This window comes from Petromyzon marinus, unplaced genomic scaffold, assembly GCF_048934315.1.
Source record: "Petromyzon marinus isolate PM22_M1 ecotype Great Lakes invasive population unplaced genomic scaffold, UKy_Petmar_22M1.pri1.0 PM_G_Scaffold_69, whole genome shotgun sequence".
NCBI lineage: Eukaryota > Metazoa > Chordata > Hyperoartia > Petromyzontiformes > Petromyzontidae > Petromyzon > Petromyzon marinus.
Window position 1 is genome coordinate 473,111 of NW_027423023.1, and position 19,220 is coordinate 492,330.

Genomic DNA, 19,220 nt, shown 5'->3' on the forward strand with positions numbered 1-19,220 from the left:
ACAATCTACCCCGGACACAAGTCTCTCACAACCTCACGATGCAACAATCTACCCCAGAGACAAGTCTCTCACAACCTCACGATGCAACATTCTACCCCAGAGACAAGTCTTTCACAACGTCATGATGCAACAATCTACCCCTGAGACAAGTCTCTCACAACCTCACGATGCAACAATCTACCACAGAGACAAGTCTCTCACAACCTCACGATGCAACATTCTACCCCTGAGACAAGTCTCTCACAACCTCACGATGCAACATTTTACCCCTGAGACAAGTCTCTCACAACCTCACGATGCAACATTCTACCGCGGAGACAAGTCTCTCATAACCTCACGATGCAACATTTTACCCCGGAGACAAATCTCTCACAACCTCACGATGCAACATTCTACCCCTGAGACAACTCTCTTACAACCTCACGATGCAACAATCTAATCCCGGAGACAAGTCTCTCACAACCTCACGATGCAACAATCTAACCCCAGAGACAAGTCTCTCACAACCTCACGATGCAACATTCTACCCCAGAGACAAGTCTCTCACAACCTCACGATGCAACATTCTACCCCAGAGACAAGTCTCTCACAACCTCACGATGCAACATTCTACCCCTGAGACAACTCTCTTACAACCTCACGATGCAACAATCTAATCCCGGAGACAAGTCTCTCACAACCTCACGATGCAACAATCTAACCCCAGAGACAAGTCTCTCACAACCTCACGATGCAACATTCTACCCCAGAGACAAGTCTCTCATAACCTCACGATGCAACAATCTACCCCTGAGACAAGTCTCTCACAAGCTCACGATGCAACAATCTACCCCGGAGACAAGTCTCTCACAACCTCACGATGCAACAATCTACCCTGGAGACAAGTCTCTCACAACCTCACGATGCAACAATCTACCCCTGAAACAAGTCTCTCACAATCTCACGATGCAACAATCTACCCCAGAGACAAGTCTCTCACAACCTCACGATGCAACTATCTACCCCGGAGACAAGTCTCTCACAATCTCACGATGCAACAATCTAACCCCGGAGACAAGTCTCTCACAACTTCACGATGCAACAATCTAACCCTGAGACAAGTCTCTCACAACCTCAAGATGCAACAATCTACCCCGAGGACAAGTCTCTCACAACCTCACGATGCAACATTCTACCCCGAGGACAAGTCTCTCAGAACCAAACGATGCAACAATCTGCCCCGGAGACAAGTCTCTCACAACCTCACGATGCAACAATCTACCCCAGAGACAAGTCTCTCACAACCTCACGATGCAACAATCTAACCCCAGAGACAAGTCTCTCACAACCTCACGATGCAACAATCTACCCCGGAGACAAGTCTCTCACAACCTCACGATGCAACAATCTACCCCAGAGACAAGTCTCTCAGAACCTCACGATGCAACAATCTAACCCCGGAGACAAGTCTCTCACAACCTCACGATGCAACAATCTACCCCAGAGACAAGTTTCTCACAACCTCACGATGCAACATTCTACCCCAGAGACAAGTCTCTCACAACCTCTCGATGCAACAATCTACCCCAGAGACAAGTCTCTCACAACCTCACGATGCAACAATCTACCCCGGACACAAGTCTCTCACAACCTCACGATGCAACAATCTACCCCAGAGACAAGTCTCTCACAACCTCACGATGCAACATTCTACCCCAGAGACAAGTCTTTCACAACGTCATGATGCAACAATCTACCCCTGAGACAAGTCTCTCACAACCTCACGATGCAACAATCTACCACAGAGACAAGTCTCTCACAACCTCACGATGCAACATTCTACCCCTGAGACAAGTCTCTCACAACCTCACGATGCAACATTTTACCCCTGAGACAAGTCTCTCACAACCTCACGATGCAACATTCTACCGCGGAGACAAGTCTCTCATAACCTCACGATGCAACATTTTACCCCGGAGACAAATCTCTCACAACCTCACGATGCAACATTCTACCCCGAAGACAAGTCTCTCACAACCTCACGATGCAACATTTTACCCCGGAGACAAATCCACGCGACCACGGGGAGAACGTGTAGACTCCAAATATACAACGCGTCACGGTCGGGATTTACCTGGCACTTGCACAAGGGCTAATTTTCACCACACTGTCGCCATGTCAGATGTTCCGTCCGGCACTGAAAATCAATATTAGAAATTGTTTTTATCGTTAAAAAGGTTTACACGAGTTTGAGACGTGATTTGACTACTTTTTTAATGAGTGGGCTTCGGCAGGATGAAGATGAGAACACGACCGGCCAAGACACACATTCACCGTGGAGATTAAATCAGTAATTTGCAGGTGCCTGGATAGATTCTTGCATTGCAGGACCATGAGGGATGGTGACAGCTTGGGATGTCCCTGATCCAGCTGTAGATCGATCATGGCTTATTATTAATATGTGGCCAACGCTCTTAAACCTCTCTCACTGCCTCTGTCCACCCAGCAGTGTGAGGCGCCACGGTGGCTAGGAGATGTTAACTACCTCGCCTGATATACAGGAGGTCGTGGATTCAATCCTGACCCTGACGCCTGCTGTATATGCTCTCCCCGTGGTCACCTGGATTTTTCTCCGGGTCCTTCGGTGTTTCCCTCCACATTTTTAGAAGCACGCGTGTTAGAGTGTTCGTCTGCTGTACATTTCCATGTGATAAGCCGCTTCGTTGAGCTATCATTTGTGGCCGGGTCGCTATCGAAAAAGAGCAATGTAGCTCAGTGGGCCTTGCCTGGTAAAATACAAAAAATACTTTTAGTTGAATTCACCACCCTGTTTTTTCTCGCCCGGTCTCCCAGGGCTTCGGTAGGCGAGCCCGGGCCTGACCAGAGCAAGCTGGCGAACGCCAGCACCGAGCTTAGCCCCGAGTGCCGTGAGCTGCTCGGCGTCTACCACCACACCTTGGACGACGACGACAAGGTGGACCTCGATCTCATCCTGCACCTCCTCAACCAGATCTGCCAGAGCCCCAGCGATGGTGGGTGCCATCCACCGCGCCTCGGCCGGACGACGGCGGCGATGGTGATGGTGGTGGTGATGATGGTGGTGGTGATGGTGGTGGTGGTGATGGTGGTGGTGATGGTGGTGGTGATGGTGGTGGTGGTGACGGTGGTGACGGTGGTGACGGTGGTGATGGTGATGATGGTGGTGGTGGTGGTGGTGATGATGGTGGTGGTGATGGTGGTGGTGATGATGGTGGTGATGGTGATGATGGTGGTGGTGATGGTGGTGATGATGGTGGTGGTGGTGATGATGGTGGTGGTGATGGTGGTGGTGATGATGGTGGTGGTGATGATGGTGGTGATGGTGACGGTGGTGACAGTGGTGATGATGATGATGGCGGCGGCGATGATGATGATGATGGTGGTGGCGGTGATCGTTATTATTATGATGTGAATGATTTGCTGTTGACACAACTGCCCTCCATCACGCTGCGAGCGTCTCGGAGCGATTTGCGCTTTTCACTGGTGACATCTCAACAAGACTTTTGAAAGGGCAACCCCCCCCCCCCCACCAGTGGCAGCTGTCCCTGTGCGCCACGAGGTGACACGGCACCTGGCCTGTAAGCGGGGCATTAGTCTGGCCAAAAATAGGCAATGATCACCGCTTTGTATAATCCCAGAGAAGCAATTTGCAAGGGTGTTTTTAAAGTCTACAAATAATCATCATAACACCGGCATGCAGTTGGAGAACATCTCTGCTGTATAGCTGGAGAAAGGAAGTGCTGTGGTTCCCCAGGCAGCGGCGGATCCAAGCCAGCACTTGGATCAATTCATGTTCACGTGTTATGAAGAAGAGCTGTTGCCCGAAACGTCGCCTATTTCATGTTTGATGGCCACGTACTGAATAGACTTTTCAAGAGTAATCACGCCTTCAAATGACAGACAGACAGAGAGAACTTGTGCATTGACTCTTTCAACCTCAGCTGATAGAGCTTTAAACAAATACCGTTGAGCTCTTTGCTGATGTTTGTTGTTGGTGCTGCTGGTGCTGCTGTTGTTCAGGAGCTGTGCTGATTTTTCTGCCGGGCTACGATGAGATCATCGCGCTGCGGGACCTCATTCTCTGGGACGACAAAAGATTTGCGTGGCAGAGCCACAAGTGAGTACGCTTTACCCACCTTCCCGACTCTGATGGGTGGCCTGCCGCTGCGGACGTGCGTGCGTACGCGTCTGGGAGGAGGTACGGGCTCGTGTCCTACATACAGCTCGGCGGCGTTTTTTGGCCCTGTTAGCCGCCCGCCTGCACGCATGGCCATTGGCGCTCGTACCGTGCGTACGAGGGGCCCTTGACGACGGCGATCGTCATCGTCGTCGTTTTCTGACTGTGAGCGCCTTGTGAAGGTTGCCACCTCGCACGCGGAAACATTTCTCTCAACTCTCTCGGCGACCGCGAGACCCTTCTTCCGTTCAGCTCCGTCCGTGATATTTTACCGAAGAACTCTGCTCGAGAACGCTCCTAGTTGCGTCCCATTGGTCAGATTGCTCGTGGACATTTTTTTTTTATCATCGAGGCAAAGGACGGGGCCCGTCGCGTCTCACTGCGACGCGCGTAGTACACACCGTCAACGTCAACTAAACCGGTTGTGAAAAGCAAGAGGGTAGAAAGATGGGGAGCAGTCCCGCTGCCCCAAACCAGACTGGTCCCCACTGAAAGGGGTAAATTGTTCACTTGATTCGCTGCCTTGACCCGGCTTCTTGCATTTGCAAATTGCGCGTATTACGAAATAAGACGGAGCGGGTAGGAGGGTGCGACGTTCACCTCCCTGGCCTCGTGAATGCAGGAGGTCGTGGGTTCGATGCCGACCTTGTGACCCCTGCTGCGTATTTGGAGTCTGCGTGTGTCTCTCTCTTCCGCGTGGTCGCGTGGAATTTTCTCTGGGGTCCTCCGGTTTTTCCCTCCGCGTTTAAAATCACCGTCACGCGTTCGGAGCATTTGGCCGCAGCGTGTTCCCGCGCGATAAGCCACTTTGCCGAGCTGCCCTTTGCTTTTAAGTAAGAGCTGCATAAGCTCAGTGGGCCTTGCCTGGTGAAATAAAAAAAATAGTTTAGTTTAGACGTCGCCCAGCAGCTCACCGCTCGTTTGCAGAGGTTCACGTTTTGGGAATCCAGCGGCCCGCCCCGCTTGAGCCGCTACTCGTCGGCCGCCGGTCGGCGCTAAAGAGCTCTGTCGCTTGTTGTGGCAGGTACCACGTGTTCACCCTCCACTCCAACATGCAGACGTGTGACCAGAGGAGAGTTCTCAGGAGCGTGCCGCCGGGAACCCGCAAAATTGTGCGTATTTTATAATGTTGTCTCCTCTTCTAGCCTTGGTCGCTCCCATGTTGGTCCACCGGGGTGGGAGCAGGACGGCGGTAACGCGCGTGCCTCACAGCGAGAAGAGCCTGGGTTCGACTCCCGACTCAACCCCCCGTCGTGCATTGGGTTTCCTCCGGGTTGTCGGAGGCTTTTCTCCCGTAGCAAAAACAACAAAAAAACCTGCACACCAAACTCTTTGGTTCTATTCGGTAAAGCCACGTTAAAAAAAACAACAACAAAAAATAATAAAAAATTCACGACGTTTCGGCCCACAACACAAGTGGCCTTCATCAGGTGAAGAGAGCAGACTGTCTAGAGGTCAGCGGTGTCCTCTAGACAGTCTGCTCCCTTCACCTGATGAGGGCCACTTGTGTTGTGGCCCGAAACGTCGTGAATTTTTATTTTAATTTTTTGTTGTTGTTTTTTAACGCGACTTTACTGAATAGAACCAAAGAGTATGGATCCTTGCAGTCACGAAAGCTTTAAATCTAGAATCGATAACCTGCACACCGTATTACCGGTATTGGGCAAACATCCAAACGCTTGCAACAAAAATTAACCTTGCGAACGATTCAGTTGGAATTGCGCACAGCGGCGGCGGCGACATCGCGCCCCTACTGCAGAAACGCTCACGAACGACAGTGGAGAAAGCCAGCGAGGCCTTTCCAGGGTAAAGCAGCGTAAATAATAATAATAACACATTGAGCTCGAATGTTCAAAGTCTGTTCAAAGTTTGTTGAACTGATTTGTTTTATTTGCGTGCGTGCAGTTGGGGTAGATTCATTAACTCACAGACTGCTTAATTTTGGAATGAAGAACGCGAAGCAACATCGCCGCTTAACTTGTATAGACAAATTTCCGTTTTTCGGTACGCCCCAGCGTACACCTTGAGCCACAAGTGGACAGCTGCCACCGGGGGGGGGGTCCCTTGGCTACATCTCAGCAGGACTTTGGAACGATTGAGATGAAATGCGATGTCGGCCGCTGTGAGTTGCTGAGGCTTCTAAGCAATGCCCTGTACGTGCAAATCCATGAAGTCTTCGTCAGAATAACCGAGTCACCTGACTCCTGACTTCTTAAGCAGGTGTTAGACCGCATCCATTATTTTTCATCTCCCCTCCTCTTTTCCGAACATAGATGGACTCGTCCATCTGAAGAAACTTGTCAAATCGCTCTCCGTGGTGCTAACGTTAAAAAATACGCCACTTTTTTCAAATTTTCTTGTTGTGGTTTTCACACCTGATGATGATTGCTTGTGTTGCAGTCGAAACGTCGTGAGAATTTTATCGTTTTATATTTTTATTATTCAATTGTTTCCCTTCTACATTACTTTACCGAAAGAACCAAGAATATGAATCCCTGCAGTCACGGAAGCTTTAAATCAAAATGTAGGTGTCATGGATGTTGAACTTCTTTCGCGCCATACGTAGCCAACCGCACTAATTGGACAACATGCGTTTGTAAAAAAAAAAACGAGAATTAAATTTAGATTTAAAACAACAGATACTGTGTATAACAACAGTTTGGTTAAAATGATAGTTTTTCATTACGGGCGGTCCTCGACCTACAAACATCCGCACTTAGGAACACCCCACATTGACGAATATCCGCACTTACGAACACCCGCACTTACGAACCGCATTCCGTGAAACATAAATGTTTCTAACATCGACTTCGAAACGTGAACTCGTGCTTGCAAACTGAACCACGGGACCATTTTGTTCGGCGGTGCGGCGATCCTGTCTAGATTTAGAAGATTGTTTTCACGGTGATGAACGTGTGCGTGTGTGTGCGTGTGTGTGTGTGTGCGTGTGTGTGCGTGTGTGTGTGTTTGTGCGTGTGCGTGTGTATGTGTGTGTGTATGTGTGTGTGTGTGTATGTGTGTGTATGTGTGTGTATGTATGTGTGTGTGTGTGCGTGTGTGTGTGTGTGTGTATGTGTGTATGTGTGTGTATGTGTGTATGTGTGTATGTGCGTGTGTGTGTGTGTATGTGTGTGTGTATGTGTGTGTATGTGTGTGTGTGTATGTGTGTATGTGTGTGTGTATGTGTCCGGCATGTGTGTGTGTATCTGTCCGGCAAAACAACCCCCTACCTCCTCGCGGTGCCGGACGGGCAACTCTGTCGTGGACAGCGCTGTGGGGGGAGATCCAATTTTGATTGGCTCCTCCCCTCATGGCATATGTGTCCACCACAGGGGCTAAACGGGGGCTCTGGACGGGTGCGAGGGGCTGGTAACCCCTCCACCTTCAATTAATTACCACGAAACTACGAATTAAACTGAAATATGTAACAATTAAGCTTGTGCCGGAGGCCCCGGGGGGCCAGGCGTCTATGACGTCTCCTGGCCAAACCCCAATTGGCGGAGCCAGGAGATTGAATACCTACCCTCGGGGCTACTCCAGAAACAACGAAAAGCCACTACGGTTGGCCACGTGGAATGTTCGAACGCTCACTGCAGAGGAGAGGCTGCCACTCCTCTGTCGGGAGCTGGACCGGTACTGCCTGGATCTATGCGGCATTCAGGAGGTCCGGTGGACCGGCTCTGGCTCCTGCCACCATGAGGGGTGGACAGTCCTCTACTCGGGGCAGCAGACTGCCAAACAACAGGGTGTGGGTCTTCTTTTGAACAAAAGAATGAAGGGGGCGTGGGAGCGTGGCGGTGAGGTGTGGGAAGCTGTAAGCCCCAGGCTACTTTGGGCTCGCCTTCCCATCAACCGGAGGCGAGGAATGGTGGTCGTGGTTACTTATGCCCCCACCGAAGATGAACATCCGTGGAGGGATGCAGGCAAAGCCGATGAGTCAGATGCCTTCTATGACCTCCTGTCACAGGTGCTGGCTAAAGTGGCCCCTCGGGATAGAGTCATCATGTCTGGTGACTTCAATGCCCGAGTTGGTCATGATACTGGCACCTGGTCTGGAGTGATTGGAGGGCATGGGCCAGATCAGCTCAATAACAACGGTAGGAGGCTGCTAGATTTTTGTGCAGCCCATGGGCTTGTAATTACCAACACGCTGTTCCGGCATCGGCGCATCCACACAACATCATGGATGCATGCCGGGTCCAAGCAAGAACATCTGCTGGACTACATAGTGACGGACCAGCGAATGCGAGCCCATGTCCTTGACACCAGGACCTACCGTGGAGCTGATCTGCCCTCTGACCATCGACTAGTCATCTGTAAGATGCGCCTGCCATTCTTCCACTCCGGTGGTGGGTGTACACCCAGGACCCCATTCCAACCTAAAGTGGCCTGGTCTCAGTTATCTGATGAAAGTTGCAAGCGAGAATTTCATCATCGCTTGCGGCTGGGATTGGCATCGTCCCCGACTCCTCCTGATGTCGAGGGTAAATGGGCGAGGTTTAGGACTGTGACTCATGCAGCTGCAATGGCTGCTTTGGGTACGCGGTCCAGACCTCCCCAGACACCCTGGATGACAGAGGAGTTGTTCACGATGGTTGAGAAAAAGCGACAGGCCCACTGTCATCGGCTACAGAATCCCACGTCAGAGAATGAGGAGGCTTACCGCAGCCTTCGCTCGGAGGTTCGGAGAGCCGTGAGGCGCTGCAAGGATGGGTGGTGGTCGCGGGTCGCTGAGGAGATGGAGTCTGCCTCAGTGGCCCGTGATCACAAATCTCTATTTAACTCCATCAAAAAAGTAACCTGCAGCGCCACACCTATTACCATCATTAGGGGAAAAAACGGTGATCCAATTTCCGACCCCCAGGAACAGGTTCGCAGATTTGCTGAGCATTTCTGTGAGGTCCTGGGGGAGGGAAAATCCCTCAGCCAGGAAAACATCGTGGCACAAAGTGAGGATGACCCTGCTGAGGCTGCGGTGCCTCAAATATTGGATGAAGTCACCCCCTGTGAGTGGCTGGCTGAGGTGCCATCTGCTGAGGAAGTATTGAAGGCGATCCGGAGTCTGAGACCAGGAAAGGCAGCGGGCAGAGATGATCTCCCAAGCGAAATGCTGAGGGAGGGTGGCGTTTGTGCACAGACTGCCCTATATGACATCATAACAACAGTCTGGACCACTGGACGGGTTCCGCAGGATTGGAAGGATGCCCTGGTGGTCCCCCTTTTTAAGAAGGGGGACCGCACAGACTGTAACAACTACAGGGGCATCTCACTCCTCAGTGTGCCGGGAAAGGTCCTGGCAAGGATTATTCAGCATCGCCTTGCCAGGCACGCTGAGGAGAGGCTTGCGGAGCCCCAATGCGGTTTCAGGAAAGGGCGGTCCTGCACAGATGCCATATTTTCTGTCCGTCTGCTACAGCAGAGGTGTAAGGAATTCCAACAAGACCTACATCTCTGCTTTATTGACCTGGTCAAGGCCTATGATACCATCAGTAGGCCTGGGCTCTGGGTCGTTCTTTGTGCTTTTGGAGTACCTGACCCTCTGCTCACGATCATTAAGGACCTTCATGATGGTGAGCGGGCCCGGGTAAAACTACGTGGCCGGGAGTCAGAGCCATTCCCTGTACACCTTGGGGTGCGACAGGGATGTCCTCTGGCTCCCACATTATTTAACATCTATTTTGACCACGTAGTTCGTGAAGCCTTCAATAGCTGTACCGGGGGAATCTCCATATGGTACAGATATAATGGGAGGCTAATCGATGCCCGGGTGCGGTCAAGGGATGGCTCCCTATTGCTCAACCACGTTATGTATGCTGATGACTTGGTAATAGCTGCTCAGTCAGAGGAGGAGTTGGAGACGCTGCTGCTGAGACTGGAGCGTGCCACTAAGAGGTGGGGCCTTACCATCAGCCCCACCAAAACTAAGCACCTGCCTGGGTATTTTGTACCATCGGACACTCCACCCCCACAACTCCCAATCGGTGATGGGGCAGTTGTGGAGAGAGTGGAGAGTTTCCCATACCTGGGCAGTGTGCTTATGACTGGCTCCAGTTTAACAGCAGAGGTCTCACTCCGAATCAGTCGAGCGGCAATATCTTTTCATCAGTTGCGTAACGCTGTGTGGAAGCTACCTGGTCTGTCGCTCCGCACTAAGCTTCAGGTCTTCTCGGCCACGGTCATTCCCTCCCTTCTCTACGCTTGCGAAACGTGGACCCCCCTAATGGAACATCTTCGCCGCTTAGAAACATTTAGGCTGGCCTGCCTACGATCCATCCTGGGTTTAACCAGACTGGATTGCGTGAGGAGCTCACAAATCCTTGAAAGATCTGGGCAGGGTCCCATCGGTGAGCTCCTCCGGCAGGCAAGGCTGCGATGGCTGGGTCATGTAGCCCGCATGCCCAGCCACCGCATGCCGAAACAGCTTTTGTTTGGCCGGATTGAGGGGGCTAAGCGGGCGCGGCACGGGCTAGAGAAGAGATGGAGTGATGTGGTACAGGAGGACGTGGAGCTGAGTGGACTTGCCGATGACTGGTACCAGCGGTGTCAAGATCGGCCTCTGTGGAGGAGGCTCGTGAAGGATGCTACTGGGCAGTTGGAGGCAGTCGCCCTCCAACAACAACGGAGGGCGGAGGAGCGACGCTCACAACAGCGAGCGGAGCGCCGGGTGGCTAAAGCACAGCAGGTTGGCACAGTAGGGGGCACAGGTGGTGCATCAGCCAGTCATCTCAGTCAGTCGACCCGTGGCACCTGGGTCTGCCCCGTGACCTCCTGCCAGCGGGCGTTCGACACTTCACGTGGCCTCAGGGTGCACATAGCCTGGCACAAGCGTCGTGGTGACGTCACCGCCACTTAGTGGCGAATGGCGGTTGTTGTTGTTGTTGTGTATGTGTCTGCTTTATTGACCTGGTCAAGGCCTATGATACCATCAGTAGGCCTGGGCTCTGGGTCGTTCTTCGTGCTTTTGGAGTACCTGACCCTCTGCTCACGATCATTAAGGACCTTCATGATGGTGAGCGGGCCCGGGTAAAACTACGTGGCCGGGAGTCAGAGCCATTCCCTGTACACCTTGGGGTGCGACAGGGATGTCCTCTGGCTCCCACATTATTTAACATCTATTTTGACCACGTAGTTCGTGAAGCCTTCAATAGCTGTACCGGGGGAATCTCCATATGGTACAGATATAATGGGAGGCTAATCGATGCCCGGGTGCGGTCAAGGGATGGCTCCCTATTGCTCAACCACGTTATGTATGCTGAGAACTTGGTAATAGCTGCTCAGTCAGAGGAGGAGTTGGAGACGCTGCTGCTGAGACTGGAGCGTGCCACTAAGAGGTGGGGCCTTACCATCAGCCCCACCAAAACTAAGCACCTGCCTGGGTATTTTGTACCATCGGACACTCCACCCCCACAACTCCCAATCGGTGATGGGGCAGTTGTGGAGAGAGTGGAGAGTTTCCCATACCTGGGCAGTGTGCTTATGACTGGCTCCAGTTTAACAGCTGAGGTCTCACTCCGAATCAGTCGAGCGGCAATATCTTTTCATCGGCTGCGTAACGCTGTTTGGAAGCTACCTGGTCTGTCGCTCCGCACTAAGCTTCAGGTCTTCTCGGCCACGGTCATTCCCTCCCTTCTCTACGCTTGCGAAACGTGGACCCCCCTAATGGAACATCTTCGCCGGTTAGAAACATTTAGGCTGGCCTGCCTACGTTCCATCCTGGGTTTAACCAGACTGGATTGTGTGAGGAGCTCACAAATCCTTGAAAGATCTGGGCAGGGTCCCATCGGTGAGCTCCTCCGGCAGGCAAGGCTGCGATGGCTGGGTCATGTAGCCCGCATGCCCAGCCACCGCATGCCGAAACAGCTTTTGTTTGGCCGGATTGAGGGGGCTAAGCGGGCGCGGCACGGGCTAGAGAAGAGATGGAGTGATGTGGTACAGGAGGACGTGGAGCTGAGTGGACTTGCCGATGACTGGTACCAGCGGTGTCAAGATCGGCCTCTGTGGAGGAGGCTCGTGAAGGATGCTACTGGGCAGTTGGAGGCAGTCGCCCTCCAACAACAACGAAGGGCGGAGGAGCGACGCTCACAACAGCGAGCGGAGCGCCGGGTGGCTAAAGCACAGCAGGTTGGCACAGTAGGGGGCACAGGTGGTGCATCAGCCAGTCATCTCAGTCAGTCGACCCGTGGCACCTGGGTCTGCCCCGTGACCTCCTGCCAGCGGGCGTTCGACATTTCACGTGGCCTCAGGGTGCACATAGCCTGGCACAAGCGTCGTGGTGACGTCACCGCCACTTAGTGGCGAATGGCGGTTGTTGTTGTTGTTGTTGTGTATGTGTGTGTGTATGTGTGTGTGTATGTGTGTGTATGTGTGTGTATGTGTGTGTGTATGTGTGTGTGTATGTGTGTATGTGTGTGTGTGTATGTGTGTGTGCGTGCGGGCTGGAGGCGGTCACAGCTCGCTCCGTCCCTTTTCATTTTCTGTTTTAACCCCCAAACCCCGTCGCAAGATCCTGTCGACGAATATAGCGGAGGGCGGCATCGCGTTGAACGACGTGGTGTTCGTGATCGACTCGGGGAAAGTGAAGGAGGTGCTGACACACGCGTGCAGAGAGCGCGTGCACGCACACACACGCGCACACACGCGCGCATCAGCGACGGAACGCTCTTCCACGAGATATCAGGGATCCCTGAATCTGTGTACATTTTTTTAGATGCCCCTCAAGACCTATTTATACGCTTCCGCTTATTACATTTTTTGTTCATTTAGCTAATTATTTTAAAAAATGTATTTATAATATTCTGTTCATGCTGAGTGTCTGCTGCTGCTGCTGCTGCATCTTGTACAGCAGCAGCCTCAACATTTTTGGCACCAGGGACCGGTTTCGTGGAAGACAAATTTTTTTCACTTGGGGGGCGGTCACGCTGCCGTGCGCCGGCTAGCCCATTCGCCGCTAGCAGCAAGAGGTTCACGGTTCGAATCCGGCAGGCGCCACCCTGGCTATCGCCGCGAATGTTTTAACGATCCAATACGTTTCCACTGCGCGTGCGTCTGCTTCGGTGGAATGTTAAAGACCCCGTGACGTCATTCGAGATGAGTAGGCCATTGTGTACCGGCTTCACCGGCCATTTTTTTAATATCACCCCCCCCCCTCCTCCTCCCCCCAGCCAGTGCAGATTATTACTCAATTGGGTTCATAATAAGGTTTTTTGGATTTAAATTTCGATTTAAAGCTTTCGTGACTGCAATGATTCATCTTCTTTGGTTCTTTCGGTAAAGTCACCACCACGTAGAATGAGAATAAAATAATAAATTGATAAAATAAAATAACACAATAATAATATTCTAACACGACGTTTCGGCCACAACACAAGCGGCCTTCATCAGGTGAAGGGGACGAGACTGTTTGGTAGGAAGTCTGATTTTTTCCGATATAACAAGGAAATAATATTGGTCGCGAAAGCCCACGTGTTAAACTACTCAAATTGGGGTAGCAATATCGTCCCCCCCCCACCCCCCCCCTATTGCGAATACTTAGCAGGACCCTCCTGAGACAAAGAGTTTTTTGAGACTGGGTGGCGATTCCCCCCCGGGTGAACAAGCAAAATAATAAATGATGGCTATAATTTTCGGAGAGATAAGCGGGGGTGGTAATGTTTTGCCGCTGGTTGGGTGACCGTGCGTCCGTCCTGCCCTGCAGAAATCGTACGACGCGCTCGCCTCGGCCACCATGCTCAAGACGGTCTGGATTTCCCAGGCCAGCAGCCTCCAGAGGAGCGGCAGGTATGGGTTTTCACGGGCGTGCATCAACACTGTTGGCACCTCCGATTAGCGAGAGAATGTCAACTATACACACGTACATAAATGCATCGTCTCTCGACGTCATCTCATCTGGTACAAGGTGACTCGTCACCGAGTGGGCTGTCGGTAGCTCCCAACACGACCATTTGCATAGTTCCCCGGCTGTAAGCGCGTCGGGGCAAAAGAGATGATGGGAGCGTGAATTCTGTAGCGAAAAAGTGCAAGGGGAGAAGCAAAGTGGGTGAGCGTTGTTAGTGAGGTGAGTGGGTGAGTGAGTGAGTGAATGCGTCGTAGTGTCGGGGTTTAGCACTACGCTGCGCTACGAACCCGGCCACCCTGGTTCGATTCCCGCTCGCGGTCAACCGCGGCGACGGTCATCTAAACCGTTCCTGCGCCGGGCGTGGCGTCGGCCACCCGCCTCCCCCTGAGCTGCAATGCCGGGCCCTTCGTAGGTGCCCGCTAGCGGCGCTTGTTCCCGCGGTCTGTTAAAGGCCGTACGGGGGGGGGCAGGATGTTTACATTTCTGTCACGAGGACACGACACGCCACGAACCGAGCGACCTGGGGTTTTTCGTCGCCGTGCTTTGCGACTCAGTTGGGGAATCTTCGTGTTGGCGTGACCTGCTGCGCTCGCGAGCGGTGGGACACGGCGGCGTCGACAGAGACGGAGGCACCGGTCCCGTGGGACGCGTCCACGGCGCGATTTGTGGAAGAAACAACAACGAGTGCCTGGGATATAAACACACACGCGGGGGGAATTCTCTCTCTCTCTCTCTCGTCTTCTTTGCGTTTTTTGTGTCGGGGCAGGGCTGGGAGGTGTCGCCCCGGCATCTGCTTCCACCTGTTCAGCAAGGTGCGCTTCCGGAACATGCCGGAGTTCCAGGCCCCCGAGCTGCTTCGAGAGCCGCTGCAGGTACGGACGACGCGGGCCAACGGGCAGCCAGAAGGCGCGCGAGGGTAAGAGCGCGTTCCAGACGGCGCGGCGAGTCGCAGACCACCAACAAATACTCGCCCGGCGCAACTGATGAATACGAAGCGCTCGCAGCGCTCACAGCGAACACCCCCGGGGAGGGGGGGTGAGGGGGGCGCCGTCGCGTGCCGTCGAGGGCCTTCAGGCTGACGTTGGCCCCCGTTCTGAAGAGATTTTTCGACGATCCTCACGAAGCCACGGCCGGTGGACACCGTCAGCGGTGTGACGCTCTGGCTCACTGTGCCTCTCTTCAGTATCCCAGGGATAGACGTTCATCATCGTCAATATTCATCATCGTCAATATTTATTATCATCATCGCCATCTTCATCATCGCCAATATTTATCATCATCGCCATCTTCATCATCGCCAATATTTATCATCGCCATCTTCATCATCGCCAATATTTATCATCGCCATCTTCATCATCGCCAATATTTATCATCATCGCCAATATTTATCATCATCGCCAATATTTATCATCATCGCCAATATTTATCATCATCGCCATCTTCATCATCGCCAATATTTATTATCATCATCGCCATCTTCATCATCGCCAATATTTATCATCATCGCCATCTTCATAATCGCCAATATTTATCATCATCGCCATCTTCATCATCGCCAATATTTATAATCATCGCCATCTTCATCATCGCCAATATTTATCATCATCGCCAACTTCATCGTCGCCAACTTCATCATCGTCATCAGCAGCATCATAGCCCCTGACCAAGAGTGCCCCGGAATGCGCCACGTCTTGTGACGCGTGTGACGTGAGTGTAGGAAACGGCTTGCGTTGTGTACGGTGGGTGATGATCCATCATGAATGGTTCAGGTCGACACGTGAGCACAACAGCGACGCGTTGTCGTACAACCCCTCCAGCCAGCAAGGTTTTGTCACGTCAACAAAACGCGCCAATCAGTTTACTACTTCGGCACCACCGGCAGTGTTGGAGAGTGAATCCGCAACAATTACGATTTCAGCAGTACAACGTTTTGCCGGCAATTACGTCCCCGCATCATCGGGCAATTTTGCCGGAATAGATTTTTCCAGAATATAAAACATTCTCCTGCGGAGGGAGCTGGTAGGAACCTGTTGCGTTGCTCGGTCAATAGCCAGGGTCAACGGCGGCTCCGTGGTGTAGACCGCAAATATGTAGTGTTGTAAAGACGAGTAAACTTCTCAGGAGGCACACTCTGTTTATTGTAACTGTTCCTTACACAATCCTTAACACACACAGAGGGATATTCTGTCCCCTCACCCGATACCCTAGGGAGGTACAGCCTCCTAGCTTGGCGGGACTCGCACGTCTACCGCTAACCTCCTAGCTTGGCGGGACTTGCACGTCTACCGCTAACCTCCTTGATACCTAAGGAGGTACAGCCTCCGGACTTGGCGGGACTCACACGTCTACCGCTATCCTAGCCTAGAGTCCTCCGGCTTGGACCTAGGGGAGGCTATCTGACCCACCGCTGGCCCCGGTGGGTCCTGACCGCCGGGTATGGCGAGCCTTAGCCCTCAAAAGGGCTGGAAGGCTGGTCCAGGGTCCTGGCCTCTTGTTGCTGTGACAGCTCTCTCGCTGGTTCAGCTGTTCCACTGCTGGATTGTTTTTTTTCGCTTGCTGTGTTGCGATCGAAACATCGTGATGTTTTACCAAAAGAACCAAACACTGTGGATTCCTGCAGTCACGAAAGCCTCAAATCGAGAATCATTAATTCGTTTATTCATTTGAGATTTTTTTTCTTGGTAATCGGGTTTTCATTTTCTTGGTAGTGGCTGTAATAAGCGATTCGGTCCTCATAAATAACTAATGTGTAGCGTCATAGGATACTGTTGTTGTTATTATTATTACAACGCTTTTAAAGAATAGAAAAAGAGGATCAACGGGAGGGGGGGTGCCATCACGGTGATATTTATTTTGGGGGGGGGGATCACCTGCACCACCTCTGCCGCTGCCGCTGCAGGAACTGTGCCTGCACACCAGGCTGCTGGCGCCGGCCTGCATGCCGGTCGCCGAGTTCCTGGCCAAGGCTCCGGATCCCCCGCCCAATCTCATCGTCCGCAACGCCCTGCAGATCCTCAAGGTGCGGTGCGGTGGTGTGCGTGCGTGTGCGTGCGCGTGTGTGCGCGTGCGTGTGTGCGTGTGTGTGTGCGTGTGTGCGTGTGTGTGTGCGCGCGTGTGTGTGTGCGTGTGTGTGCGCGTGTGTGTGTGCGTGTGTGTGTGTGTGTGCGCGCGTGTGTGTGTGCGTGTGTGTGTGTGTGTGCGTGCGTGGAAATTCACGCGGCCTGACCCAAAAACCAATTGAGTCGCAACAATATACGTACGACGGAGAAAAACAAAAACCCCGGGTCGCTGGGTTCGTAACGCAAAGCGTGCTCACGGCACAGAGACAAATATCCCCCACGTAGCCTTGTCAGACGTTTCGGGGGCAAGGTGCCGGTAGCGAGCGTGCACGAAGGCCGGCGCCGCACGCACCGGGGGTGGGTTGCCAGCACCGCAGCCGGCCATCATCTCTGTCTCCCCGAGTGGTAATGTTTACACACACCGCACCTGGTGGTACTCATTAAAGGCAGGCCATTTTAGGATCGGTTCAGATAATCGTCGGCGGCGTTGGCCTCGAGCGGGAATCAAACTCGACGACGACCGCCGTTCGCCGCCGAGCGGCGGCGACATCACCGCGGCGCTCGCGCCGGGCCCGCGTGCTCTCTAAGGCCGCGTGAAGCGTCACGGGGGCCAGACCCCCAAAGCGCCGTGGCTGACGACGACGCGAAGGCATCAACCCAGGAACGCGCGAGCGTGTTCGTGCTCGCAGGCGATCGACGCGATGGACGACCGGGAGGACCTGACGGAGCTGGGTCATCGCCTGCTGGACCTGCCCGCGGAGCCTCACCTGAGCAAGATGGTGCTGCACGGCGTCGTGCTCAAGTGCCTCGACCCGGTGCTCACCATCGCCTGCTCGCTCGCCTGCCGCGACCCCTTCGCGCCGCCCGGCCAGCCGGCGCACAGACGCGCTGCCGCCGCCTTCTCGCGCAGGAATCTCGCCGCCTTCACGTTCAGCGATCACATGGCCCTGCTCCGGGCATTCCAGGTGGGGTGACTGACGCAGGTTGCAGTTGTCGCGTGGGTGGGTGGGAGGGAGGGAGGGGTGTGTTTGGCATGTCGGTCGGTCTGTGAGATTTGCATTTCATCGAGCGCCACTCCGTTACACTGTGGCATTTCGGAGAGCGCTTTCCACGTGATAAGCGACATCCATAATAAAGGTTTTTTGTTGTCGGTTATATCGCAGTAAATATAAATGTTGTGTCGTTAAATCGCCACCACCCGACGCAGCCAATTTGTGAGGTTTGTCACATCAACAGAATGAGTTTCGTCTTCAGCACACCGGTGTGTTGGGAGAGTAAACCCACCACATTTAAAATTCAAGCACAAACAAACCTTACTTATTGGCCGTGTCGGGCGGTGGCGGGTTTAACGACACATTTATATTTGCGTGATCTAACCCAAAAAAATATACATTTTTCTGGATATAATTTGTCGTCGAAGCCCACTGCGTTTTTTGGTTTTGGCCATGTTTGTTTGTTGTAGTACGGAGTTCGACTGATGGCCTTAAATCTAAGTTGTCTTGTGGTTGTTGTTGTTGTTTGACTTGCATCCCACTGGGATTTTTGCACACAGCGTTGGTGGTTTACACGGTGCTTTTTCTGGAATATTTTGCTGTTTTTTTCCTGGATTTTCTGTTTTTGCACAAAGTCACAGAGTCACACGTAGCAGTCACTTTAAGATGTTTTTCTCGTTCGCGTTTTGTTGCTTTGTTGCCGTGGCACCACGATTCAAGAGCCGAACGGCTCACAGGGCTCGCCTGCCTGCACCAAATAAATGAAACTGAAACCGATAGGCGACACGCATCATCACACCTCACCCTGGACGCGCTACGAAGGGGCACCCCCTGTGCGGCACCACGAGGTGGCTCAGCACCTGGGCCTGCACGCGGGAAATTCGTCCGTCTACAGCGGGCATCGATTTTTTTGCTCCTGAAAGTGCGATCCAAGCGGTGGTGTAATATTTTGAAAATGGCACGTTTTGGAGCGTGACGCATTTAAGGATCTGTAACATCCACTCTAAGGCATTTCTATTTAAAGCTTTCGTGACTGCAAGGATTCATCTTCTTTGGTTCTTTCGGTAAAGTCACCACGTAGAATGAGAATAAAATAATAAATTGATAAAATAAAATAACAATAAAATTCTCACGACGTT

General features: G+C 52.6%; 1 protein-coding gene across 1 annotated transcript in view; it reads left to right on the forward strand.

The window, feature by feature from the left end:
* The first annotated feature begins 2,371 nt into the window (after nt 1-2,371).
* Nucleotides 2,372-19,220, forward strand: part of LOC116937278 (3'-5' RNA helicase YTHDC2-like) — a 36,719-nt gene continuing 19,870 nt past the window's right edge. The window contains exons 1-9 of the mRNA XM_076062623.1: nt 2,372-2,381; nt 2,793-3,011; nt 4,039-4,135; nt 5,220-5,307; nt 12,699-12,779; nt 13,890-13,972; nt 14,797-14,902; nt 16,930-17,049; nt 17,779-18,054. Coding sequence (XP_075918738.1) covers nt 2,372-2,381; nt 2,793-3,011; nt 4,039-4,135; nt 5,220-5,307; nt 12,699-12,779; nt 13,890-13,972; nt 14,797-14,902; nt 16,930-17,049; nt 17,779-18,054 — 1,080 coding nt within the window. The remainder of the gene's footprint in view (nt 2,382-2,792; nt 3,012-4,038; nt 4,136-5,219; nt 5,308-12,698; nt 12,780-13,889; nt 13,973-14,796; nt 14,903-16,929; nt 17,050-17,778; nt 18,055-19,220) is intronic.